The sequence below is a fragment of the Camelina sativa genome, chromosome 6, assembly GCF_000633955.1.
Source record: "Camelina sativa cultivar DH55 chromosome 6, Cs, whole genome shotgun sequence".
NCBI classification, from domain to species: Eukaryota; Viridiplantae; Streptophyta; class Magnoliopsida; order Brassicales; family Brassicaceae; genus Camelina; species Camelina sativa.
Window position 1 is genome coordinate 22,024,786 of NC_025690.1, and position 13,007 is coordinate 22,037,792.

The following is a 13,007-nucleotide window of genomic DNA, read 5'->3' on the forward strand; positions in this document are numbered from 1 at the left end:
TTTTTTTTTTTTTTTTTTCTTTCTTTTCTTTCTTTAACACTCAAGAAATCTAAAGTAAGTCATCTACGAACTCTGGTCGTATATATTAATAGAGTAGATGCATGCTGAAAAGTGAGAGGCACTTTCCATACAATATAGACCTTGTATTCATGTCGGTGACGCCAACGACATGTTAATTTGAACAAGGAGAAAAGCTCGCATAACGATGAAATTGAAAGAGAAATAAAGGTAAAAGTGATATTATGACGGTGACGCTGGTGTTGCTCGAATTTTCGAAGTTGTTATTCCTTTCAACCAAGTACCCGTCGTGTATTTTCCGAAGTTAAATATACCGTCGGCTCATTTTGTTGCAGAGACAAAGACACAAACAACATTATACTAGTGTACGTGAAGTTCGGGGAATGGTGGTTGGTGATTTGATAATGACAATAGCAGGATTGGCCAACATATGTTTTTTGGTTATAAATTCCGATTTAAATTCAAATTAGATTTTAAAAGTGGCTACGTGAACTTCAATTGCATATATATTTTTAAAATTTCAAACTAGAGACCATATCGTAATCTAGCATTGCATTTTCCATTGCATATCACTAAGTTTCTTATTTTCATATAGACCATATCGTAATCTAGCATTGCCTTTTCCATATGATTTCGCTTATATATCCCAAAGGACAACCACATTTAGTCTTTAAAATTTGGAAACATCTTTCTAATTTGTTCCGTCATAGTATCTTTTGGAATTTATCTTGTTTTAGCTTAACTTTAGACTGACACCACACAACTTTCACCCTCGTTTAAGCTCAACTTATATATTGTACACATGTATAGATCGAGTTCTAATGTTACATACCTAGCTATTTTTTTGTGCTAATAGCACTTATAAATACCATCGCATTTTAACCATACATTTGCTAAATATCAATTTTAAAAAATTAAACATCAGTATATATATTTTCTCATTAAAATGTCAATATACATGCATATTTAGCCAAAAGAATGATCAATTTCACAAAGTTCACATAGGTAGACAAGCACATATATAGTACGTAGACAACAATTTAATGAGAGTAGACGTACGACTTATACTCTGCATTAGGGCGATCAAGGTGACACGCCTAGAGGTATTCTTGCGGATTAATAGTAACTGAAATTAAATTAAATATTTATAGGCTTATAATTACCAATCATGTATAACAAAACATTTAACATAACATAATCATAGCTCTCATAGAGAGTAGTATCGTTTCACTCCGATGAACAGAAGATAATACAAAAACCTTTTTTGATCTTACTCGATGAAAGATCCAATAAATATGACGAAAGTCATATGAAAATAAAGACAAAATCCTTGTCATTAAGTTATTCTTTTTCATTTTCAACTGATCAGTACGTGATTTTCAAAAAGGCGTAGGCCAGACTAAGGGTAAACAAATCATCTCTTTTTCAATTTATATTTATATTTTGCTTAACGTTAGTTTCGTTATTCGTAACGCATAATATCTATATATTTGTAGTTTTCTTTTATAAAAATAAATAAAATAATTTGGGTGTACCCAAAGAAACACCACATGCACATATTATCCATCCAACAATAATTTGGTAGGCCCAGCTCTTGAGCACTGGGCAAGTAGCCAGTAGTATAGCCACCATCCCTTCTCAAATAAACAAGAGTACTACTTCCCACATTATATAAGATTGATCGATCATATTTTATATAATAAGTACGAGAAAGTTCAACTATGCATATTTTCTTAGTTAAATCTGAAAATAAATAAATGAAATTAATGTTTTATCTACAGCTTTGTAACCCACATAGATAATAATGTTTGAAAAGGTGTTCAAATTAATCGCCACAAGTTAGTGCTTATCTTTTACGCCACAACTTAGTTCTCATCTCATATTATCACGGCTTGTTTTTTAAATGTTTGGTTGTGGAAACCCGATTGGCGACGAGACGGTGAATATGTAAATGTGTCTAAAATCAAATCAACTAAGTGCAACTTCGAACCTTGTTTTAGCACCTGACTTCATAGACGTTACATATTTAAGCATATATAACCTTTTATAGAATTTTTTTTTGGTTTTAATGATAATTTTTATAAGAGATTTAAATTTGTATATACGTAATATTAATCTGTATCACTGTATTCGATCATTATAGGGAAACGACTAGGTTACAACTATATGTTTGAAACAAACAATCACTACAAGAAAATAATTTTATTAAGACGGAATATTTAGTCACAATAAAAAGTATTTAGTCACAATATAAATATTGTTACGAATTTATGACGATTTTTGAATGGTTGCAATACAATGGTCACAAATTTTTATTTGTAACAAAAACGTCACAAGAGTTGCAACGAATATATTAGTAACCATTTTGTCATCAATAATTACGACACAAAAAGTAACAAAACTGTCTCAATTACAGACCAATAAAACGTCTTTCAATCGTCACAATTCATGTTTAAAATAACGTTTTAATTATGTATCTTATTATTACAAAACTATAGTCTCAAATGGTCACAAATGATAATTAAAAATTTGTCGCAAAATTTTAACAAATACTCAAAAATCATGATATTTTGTGACTATCATAATGTCCAATCTTATCATTAGAAGTTAGTTTTAAATGTTCACAAGTTATTACTAAAAAATTCATTGCATATGATAAAAATTATAACTAATAAATTAATCTGAAAACAATATTATTTTCTTAAATTTATAATCATACAAATTTTTTATAATCATAAACATTAGATATACATTATAAGCTATCTTTATTTTTACAAAGAAAATAAATCACAAATTCGACCAGATGCACATATTCGACCATAACTTTCATATTATAACTCCTATGGAAATGATCTCAAGCTCTCTGGAAAGGTAAGATTCAGATATTTCCAACGACGGGTAGATCAGCTTCTGGTACAATTTGTAGCAGTAAGAAACGATTTCACAAGATGACTGATGTTAATTCGCGGATCTGCACAAAATAAGTTTGAGAAAACATGTATAACTTTTAATCTACAAAAAAGGTTACAAAATCCTTCGGGGAAAACTTACATCTATGAGTTGGAAAATTTCTCACCAAAATTCGTCCATAAAAGAGTCTGTTTACATCTTCTTTTCCACCATCTCCTAGGACATGTAAGATTTGTCATTAATCTCAACTGTGGCTCCTTGTTCTCTTTCTCTCAAATGGTTTACTCTCTCTCTAGATTTAGGAGGCACGAAATTATAAAGAAGAAAACCCTAATCGTATCTTAAATAAGTCTTGTTAAATTAGGGATAGAGACTTGGCTTAATGGGCTTTGTATAAATGACATAACAATTTATACTATTTTATGACTAATGTTTATTCATTTTAATGTCACAAACTGTGATTGACATATCTGTTATAAGTTCATAACTAATTGGCAACAACATATTGGTCACAATGTAGTCATAAGAGTGACGATTAATATTATCGTAGCATATTCGTCACTAAGTGTGACAAACTTTTGTTACTGATTTTTTCCGTCATAATATAGTGACAAAATACTATGAATTTTGTGACAAATAAATGTAATCATAATATCATATTTAAAGTGTCACAAATTTGTGACGAAATTTTTTTGTCTCAAAAATACGTCTCAATAAAATTATTTTCTTGTAGTGAATATATATTACGAAACATATTTACATAAAAATTTGCGGTATATATAGATGAAAAAATCTTGATGTATTCAACATGAAAATAACAACACTGTGAGTCTGTGACCTTTGTAATATCATCATCAATTCATCATGTGTGAAACCAAACTAATTAAGGCTCCTTTGAAAGTGACACGAAAGGAGGATATACAAACATAGAGCCCTCACATATATACACACATATATAAATGTCTTTACATATATATAAATCGACATGCAAATATATATATACAAATTTGCGTTGAGATACAAACAAGGAAGAAAAGAAGATTCGAGTGTTAAAATGTAAAAGCCGGTCACCGGCCTCTTAATGAGATCGCGATCATAATTAATGCAGAGAGTGGTTGTAAAGTTGAAACTATAAAAGAGAGAATTTGTCTTTTATGTTTGCCAAAGCTTTCAAATGGTCAAACACTGGTCGGCAGAGGCATTTTATCTTGCATGGAGACAAACTTATAATTCATAATTCTATCTCTACATTATTTCTTATATACCAGTTTATCAACTATGTCAAGCCTGTAATATGGATTTGGAATTTTTTGAGACAAACAAAAATCTTGGATACAAACAAGAAGTAGCGACTGTTAATTATTCTTCGACAATAGCTAGCCAACCAAGTGAAATTTGCAATCTAGTGTAAAATCGAAGACAAAAAGTTATCGACAATAATTTTCTAACTAATTTGAACGTGGGAAAAATCCGATATATGTCATATTAATGGGAAATGACTTTTAGGCTGTGTATTAGTGAAACGATACATAGGGAAAAAGATATTGTGATGATCTCCATTTATGGTCAGTTAACAAATATTTTGATGATCATAGATTCATAGATATGAACCTAATCTATCGGTCATGAGTTAACAAATATTTTGGACTTGACGAAAGTGAGACCCACGGATCGATAGCAAAATTGGAGCCTCAAATAGAAATGTCGGAATGTTACAGAATATATTTCTTGGATGGTTGAAACATCAACTAATTTGCAATGCTTAATATAAAAGGTGATCGAATAAACGTAGTACTAGTTAATCTATAGTATTATTAGGATAAACCTAGATTAGATTTGATTTGCATCTTTACCCCAACATTTTAATGTTTGTTTTCCATTTTTTTTCTCTCGATGTGATAAGTATTGTTTTCTTCTTCTTTTTATCACAACCCCTCTTTTTCGTTTATCTCCTTTCTCGACTTCTTTAATAATCTTTTCAACCATACCAAAAGGATTCCTCGCAAGCAATTGAATCCAAGTCTTTTCACAAAAAAACGAAAAAAAGAAAGAAGAAGAAGAGATATTCTTTAAAAGTATCTTATTCCCAAAATCATATCTTTGTTTTTGTTTGTTTGTTAGTGTTAATCAAATATACATATAAGAATAATCTTTAGCATAAAATATATTAGTAGTTGGTTAGTTTTCTTCACCTAGTGATATACTATAATATATTACTCTCGTTTAACTATAAACTAAGATCGAATATGCAAAAAGAGTTTTCGTCGTGAACAAGCGTTCTTCTTTCCTGCGAAATCATCTTTTATTACCTCTAAGCTATGAGCCTAAACGGCCTTCTACATAGAAACTAAAAACGGGTTCCAAATCAAATAAGAATTTAATAACTTGCTTTCTAAAAAACAACACTAAGCTCAAAAATAGTAGCCACGTTGAAGATTACACTTTTGAAACACATCTCAACTAAAGTTTTTATTTTCTTCCTCCCAAGTCCCAATCAACTTATATAGGTCCTTAAAAAGGTAGCATCAATTAGATATCTCTTAATCCTATTTACCTAATTTTCCTAATCATATTTTTAAGCAAACAATATATCATCAATTTAGGTATACCACTTTATAATTATTTTCAGTGCTACACTTACACATGTGCTAATAAACCTAACAAAACAACTTATAAAACAAAATAAATTCTCTTTCACAGACTTGGATCATATATATTCATGAGATTGTAGTCTTTAGAAACGTAATGGGTTGCTGAAAAAAAAAAAAAAACGTAATGGGTTTTTTTATAATGGGCCTCTAGTACCAGAATAAAAGCCCGTTATATCGTAGCCCCAATACTGAACAACCTTCTTCTTTCGGTAACCCTAACGACTGAGAGAACTCAAATACGACGATGTCTCTTCTCCGGCGACGACTTGTGAAACAATCAGTTAATTCCAGCTTTCAAATCATCGCCAATCGATCGTTCTCCACCGTGAAGATTCCTCCAAATCCTCGGAGAACCAACGAATTCGACAAACTCATCAACGAAGCTGGTGGCTCCGGCGATTTCGAGACCGTACGCCGTCTCCTAACCAACCGTATAGTGCTTGGCTCTTTCAACACGAGCGACACATTCAAGTTCCTCACCAACACAGCCTCGTACTCCTCCGCTTTAGAAGATCTCCGCCGCGTTTTGCCTAAGATCGACGGCGGTTTCTCTCGGAAAAACGCTTACGACATTCTAATCTCTCGTCTCTGCAAGCTCGGCCGCATCGAAGACGCGTTGATAGTGATCGGAGACATGTCTAACGGGAGATTAGGCCTAACGCCGTCGACGTTTCACCCGATCTTGTGCGCGCTCACTAGGAAGAACAAAATCGAAGAAGCTTGGAGAGTCGTGGAATCGATGAGATCCAGATCTGTTCCGATGGACGTGACGGCGTACAACTACTTCCTCACTTCGCACTGCTACGACGGCGAATTGGAACCGGCGAGCGAGGTGATGCGGAAGATTGAGGAAGACGGGATCTCAACGGATTCGCGTAGCTACGACGCGCTTGTGCTTGGCGCGTGTAGGGCGGGGAAAGTTGAAGCGGCGATGGCGATATTGAGGAGGATGGAGGAGGAAGGCGTTACTGTGTTGTACTCGACGCATGCGCACGTTATATCGGGGTTGGTGGAGGGAGGCTATTATGCGCTTGGTTTGGAGTTTGTGATAGCGTACGCCGGGAAAGACTTGAGGTTGGACACTGAGAGTTTTGGTTGTTTAGCTGGTAAGCTTGTTAAGAGGAAGAGGTTTGAAGAAGCAAAGGTTGTTTTGAGAGAGATGGTTATGAGAGGATTGAGAATGAGTGATGAATTGAGACAGTTCTATGAAAGCCATGTGAGAAACTATGATGATGAAGTTTATGATTGAGTTTGAAAGAAAGATTCTGAGGTGAAGCTTTAGAAACAGAGATGAATGAGAGAGTACAGATTGAAGTATTGGATCCATCAGCTCTAATTTGATAGGGTTATGTCATTGAAACGAAGATGATGTAGAATGTGGTAAGATATAACAAAACCGTATATGCTCTGTTTGTGACATTGATGGCTTCAATTCGAAGCAATTTCACTGCAAATATTGGAATGAACATGAGCTTACAAGATTGTTACTTAAGTTGTTGAATTCAAACCGAGTAAACCAACGGAACTAGGGAAAAAACTATCTAATGCATCGAAAGACTTGTCCAACGATAATGGAATTAAAGAAGACTTAAGTGATGCATTATTAGTATAGCTTTGCTTTGAAGTTACAAAATGGATTATTTTTTGTGATGTGAATTTTTGATTCGATCATATGATGCGTCAAGCGTCAAGTCATAGAAGCGTCAAGGCTACACTTTGCTAATTCAGTTCGTACTTGAAAGTGTTTTGAGTTACAAATTGATATAATTAAACTACATACTCCGAAGTAATTAGGAATCTAGTTTCCCACTGGCCATAGTTTACAATTACATAGTTAATGTGCGCGCATTAAAGGCTTCATCGTGAGCTACTACGTGCCAGCTCTTTGCACGCCTAGTCATTTTCAATAATTTTCTATACTTTATATAGTCTTAATGAGAAAATCTCATTCTAGTTTTGCTCCATTTATTATAGATTTATAGAAACTTCAAAGTGATGGTCTTATACAGAGACAGAGACGTGTAAACGCATTCAATTGTTTTTCTGCACATGTATTTATGATTTATGTATTTCAGATGCTCTCTCTAACTAACAAAAATGTACGTATGGCTTAATATATCCAACTAACATAGAGTTTCTTAATTTAGACAATCATTGCAAATAGAAATTATAAATATCTAATCTAATATATAAAAATTCTCAGATAACCCTAGCAGAAGCTTCTATGTTTTGCAGCCAAATAAGGAAATATAAAAATAATTTATAAATTATTTAACTCCTATTCCTATAATAAAAAATCTGCCACCTCAAGATATATACAAATATTTTTTGTAAATTATTCAACTCCTATTCCTATTGTGAAAAGTTTTTGGACCCCTCTCTCTATATAATACACTTTGGCCATTCCGATCTAACCAAACACAAAAAAAAAAAAATCGAAAACTCTCTATTGTCATCATTCCACAAAAAACAAATCATGAACTCTCATCAATACAAACCAATCCTTCTTACATTCTTGATCACTCTTCTTCCCCTCCTCCAACTTCTAAGCCCTACCAATGCGTTACCATCCCCACCAATAACAGCTGTTTACGCCTTCGGCGACTCCACGGTGGATCCCGGCAACAACAATTACATCCCCACTCTTTTCCGGAGCAACCATCTTCCCTACGGCAAATCTTTCCCGGGACAACGCTCCACCGGAAGATTCTCCGACGGAAAACTCGCCACCGACTTCTTAGTCTCCTCCTTCGGGATCAAACCCACTTTACCAGCTTACCTAAACCCTTCGGTCAAACCCTTTGAGCTTTTGACCGGAGTTAGTTTTGCCTCGGCTGGAAGTGGTTTAGATGATCGTACGGCGATGTTATCGTTGACTTTGAACATGGACAGGCAGTGGAGGTACTTCGAAGAGGCCGTGCGGAAGATGAAGAGTTTGGTTGGGGAATTGGAGACTGATCGGGTGATTAGGAATGCTGTCTTCGTGATTAGTGCTGGCACTAATGATATGACTAACAATGTTTACACTCGCGCTCCCGGGAGTTTCATCTCTGTTTCGAATTATCAAGATTTTCTACTTAGCAAAGTCGAAACTTTTGTCCAGGTACTTAGTTACATACTTATCTTTTAAATTTCATATATAGTTTAATAATATTTAACTTATTAGTATATAAATCTTATAAAAATATATAGTTCTATCTTTAGAAATATATATATATATATATATATGATTAAAGTTTTAAAATAGTAACAACTTCTTACGTGTACATGGATCCCACTCATTAAATTTATTCACTAAAGTAAAAAAACTCTCCGCGTTTGCTAATATAATCATTAGATTAGATATAGTTCTTATCACTATTTTAGATAACTATTCTAAAACGTTTTCAATACTTATTGTATTTATTTTGATATAAGTTGTGTCTTTCTTTAATTCTAATATCTATTTACATTGTTGAATATTTTTTCAATTTTCAGTATATTCCTTTCTTCTTTTAAAATTTCTATTTTATAGTATCAATTTTTCTAGAGAACAACCAATGATTAAGACGTTTTTATAGGCCCAGTTTTTGTGTCCTTGGGATTGTTCCTCACAGGCCCATATATAATAGTAGACCTCTAATCTAATATGGTCATCTTGTTTTCTCATAGTTACATATATGAGAGAGATCCACTAACATATTTCTAACCTTACAAATGCTTTGCAGAGACTATACAACGCAGGAGCACGAAGGATTACACTAGCTGGACTACCACCAAACGGATGCCTTCCAGTGCAAGTAACAGTTGCTGGCTTCACTTCTCACAACTTCCATCGTAGGACCTGTACGGAACACCAGAACGCTGATTCTAGGGTTTACAATCAAAAGCTACAGAGTCTAACCTTCCGTCTTAGTCAGAGGCTTAGAGGTTCCAAGGATCTTTACCTTGATATCTACTCTCCGTTAATAGACATGATCAATTATCCTCGTAAATACGGTAAGTAACTGATTAAGTTTTTTTTTCCTTCACATATTTAGCGAATTTATGATTTAGTTTATAATTTGAGATATTTATATATGCAGGAATAGTGGAAACACTGAGAGGATGCTGCGGGACGGGGTTTCTTGAAGCAGGACCTCTATGCCAGCCAACGTCTCGGACTTGTGACGATGTGTCCAAGTATTTGTTCTTTGATTCTGTGCATCCTTCACAGAAGGCTTACTCTGTCGTTGCTAGTTTCGCCTTACGAAATTTGCTTCCTCGCCTCTAATTCATTAGTATTTTTTATTTCAATTTTTTTCTTAAAACATTATTGGTGTTCTAGCTATTGGTGTTTTGTACGTAACATTACATTTATTTCATCATTTTTGAGGAATACTGAATAGATTAGATTTCTACTTTTTTTTTATAACTGACTCCAAAAAGTTAAATCTATAGAAGCTTTAAATAGAAAATTTTTGCCACTCCAAAATAGTTTTGCAAGAATAATTATACGATGTCAAATATATTAAAAAGAAAAATTGGATCTCTCACGTTACAATATGTTTGACTTAATTAACAATATGGAATATGTATATACTTGTACAAATTATTAAGGACTGAGAAGAGAATGATACAACAAGGACGCATGTTAGTAGTCACAAAACAACAAAATCCTACCATAGTTTTGATTCTCTGGAAATATGTAATTATTCTTAAATATATAAAACGATATATAGCCAAATCTTATTCAAGGCCCGAGATGATAAGAAACGATTATATGCGAATAACAAATAACTTGTTGTCTATCGAGGAGATCAAGACACATCTCTATGTCAAGTACATCTGTCTTCTTGTCTTTCTCTCAATTTTTTCTCTTAACGAAAGTTTTTTTTCCCTTAACCTCACGACTAAAACTAAAATGAACTTTGGTAGGCATCAAAGTTGTGTTTTAATAAAATATAATTTTTTTTTCTATTGTCCTCAGACCCCAAAGCCAAGGTAAGCTCTATATCTTTCTACAAATCGTCAATTTGACTTTTAAAAAAAAAAAAATAATAATAAATAAATAAATTTACCGCTTTGAAGCTAAAGTTTGTTTAGTTTTAATATTTTCCAATCTTTAGTTGTACTTGTATGGAGGTAGGACACGGGAGTCTTTATCACTTTCGCGTACTTCAATTTTATGTTCGAAGCATCAGACTTCTAATTTATCTGAATATCTGATCTGGTTGAAAATAGTATATAGTATTACAGATGAAGCAACTTGGGTTCACTGACTCAACGTTAGTGTATAACTTTTCAGACAAGCTCTCCATGATTGAAAACAAAATATTGGCTTAGGATACTTGTTGTGTGAGGGTGAGTGAAAACGGGAACTACACATACATTTGCAATGTCTCACAAGAAGACACAAGTAAGACAACGTGCAATGTCTTGTAACTCTCAAAATCATATAGACTCACTTATGTATTGCTTGGTTATTATTCAGTAGAAAACAAGTCTCTGCTAGCTCCCAACTCGATCACAATTTACATATATTTAAATATGCATTTAACATCTCGACAAAATTATGTGGAAAAATGACAAAAAAAAAAAAAAGTTTTTAAAAAATGTCTATTATTTCCTTAATTATGGGTCTTGTCACAAGTATGCAACGAATGATAAAAGTACAGAACCGTCTTCCATCAACAAGTACCTCAAGATCTCACTTAGAATATACGTATATATATATTGTTATATATATTCACAAAGTGAGATCAAGGGGACTTGCCAAGACCTCAATCTTTCTCTCAGTTTGATCTTCTTTCCTAATGGTTCGACCAAGTTTTGATAAACCTGACGAAGATAATGAAAGAGACAAACCCTGCAGGCTATCGTGATGATTATCATGTTCTTTTTCTTCATTTTCTAACAAGCATTCTCCAAGGTTGTCGTGTGTCCGAGGTACCTTAAGGGACAAGCTTAGATCCAAATCTTGGTTTGACGTGTTGCAGTCATCAGACAATAATACTCTCTTCCTCTTCAGAACGTTCTCAGATCCTTCTGCCACTCGAGCATTCTCCCATTGATAAGAATTTCGTGTTGTAGCACTATGATCTTGTGGTCGTGTTGCGGTGGAGGGATTAGGATTGGATGAAAGGCTCTGTCCCCATGATTTGTTAAACGTTTTCATGCCTTCGAGGAAGCTTCTATGAATTCTTGGAACAACTTCAGCTACTCCATTGTTCTCATTAGCCGCTTCATGAGAATTGATTCGAAACGAAATAGTTTTGTTCTTATCATTAAGAATACTATTGCTAACTCCGTGAACTCTCTCACCAGGTCGTGGGCTAAACAGTGTTTGTCTTGTTCTTGTAGTGTCTCGTGCCGTTAAGCCTCTCCACGGGCTACGGTAGATCTGTCGTCTATGGTCGGTCCAGGAACCGCTACCATATCTGCTGAATACATTTCAAGTTATAAACGAATAATTTTAAGTTTAAAGTCAATAGGCGCCCAATATTTTTTTAAAAATACCCTAAACTAGAAGAAGGCCTTTGATCGAAACTTTGTAGCATTGGAAGTTGGCTAAGGTTGTAAGTGTAACCAGCTCCGTGCTCAAACGAAAATCCTTGATCTCCTAAAGTTATAAGAAAAAGAAGACACAAGAATCAATATCTCGTCGAATTCAGTTATGAAATTTATGATCAGAAACCCTAATTTAACTCAGAAAGAAGTAAATTACCTTGATTCGGGTCATCGGTCTTCTTGCTCCGGTACATCTAGAGAAAAGAAACGTGAAGGTGGAAAATATGAGTCAGATGAAGATAACAATGAAAGATACTATATATGTGCGCATGTGTATATGTTTGCAAAACCTGAAGATGGCTCTTGACATGGGCAATACTTAGCCCCTTAACGTTCATCAGTTGAAGAACAAGCTTAGGTGTTGCTCCTGTTCCAAAAAAACCGTTTAGAGATAATCTAAAGAAATATTAACAAAAAAAACCCTAGAAAATTATTGATCTTCATATATGCAATGATCTTGGNCCGCTTCATGAGAATTGATTCGAAACGAAATAGTTTTGTTCTTATCATTAAGAATACTATTGCTAACTCCGTGAACTCTCTCACCAGGTCGTGGGCTAAACAGTGTTTGTCTTGTTCTTGTAGTGTCTCGTGCCGTTAAGCCTCTCCACGGGCTACGGTAGATCTGTCGTCTATGGTCGGTCCAGGAACCGCTACCATATCTGCTGAATACATTTCAAGTTATAAACGAATAATTTTAAGTTTAAAGTCAATAGGCGCCGAATATTTTTTTAAAAATACCCTAAACTAGAAGAAGGCCTTTGATCGAAACTTTGTAGCATTGGAAGTTGGCTAAGGTTGTAAGTGTAACCAGCTCCGTGCTCAAACGAAAATCCTTGATCTCCTAAAGTTATAAGAAAAAGAAGACACAAGAATCAATATCTCGTCGAATTCAGTTAT

The 13,007-nt window shown here is 34.0% G+C and overlaps 3 protein-coding genes across 3 annotated transcripts in view; 2 read left to right on the plus strand and 1 right to left on the minus strand.

Moving 5' to 3' along the window:
* Positions 5,542-7,060, plus strand: LOC104792880 (pentatricopeptide repeat-containing protein At2g40240, mitochondrial). Its single transcript, XM_010519138.2, has one exon. The coding sequence runs from the start codon at positions 5,824-5,826 to the stop codon at positions 6,826-6,828; it is 1,005 nt and encodes a 334-aa protein (XP_010517440.1). The 5' UTR covers positions 5,542-5,823; the 3' UTR covers positions 6,829-7,060.
* On the plus strand, positions 7,965-9,907 carry LOC104792881 (GDSL esterase/lipase At2g40250-like). The gene is made up of 3 exons (XM_010519139.2): positions 7,965-8,682; positions 9,287-9,557; positions 9,644-9,907. The coding sequence occupies exons 1-3, from the start codon at positions 8,056-8,058 to the stop codon at positions 9,829-9,831; spliced, it is 1,086 nt and encodes a 361-aa protein (XP_010517441.1). The 5' UTR covers positions 7,965-8,055; the 3' UTR covers positions 9,832-9,907.
* LOC104792882 overlaps positions 11,135-13,007 on the minus strand; it is a 3,545-nt gene continuing 1,672 nt past the window's right edge. The window contains exons 2-5 of the mRNA XM_010519140.2: positions 12,398-12,474; positions 12,265-12,301; positions 12,057-12,159; positions 11,135-11,977 (exon numbers count right to left, since the gene is read on the minus strand). Of these exons, the coding sequence (XP_010517442.1) occupies positions 11,287-11,977; positions 12,057-12,159; positions 12,265-12,301; positions 12,398-12,474 (908 nt within the window). The 3' untranslated portion in view covers positions 11,135-11,286. The remainder of the gene's footprint in view (positions 11,978-12,056; positions 12,160-12,264; positions 12,302-12,397; positions 12,475-13,007) is intronic.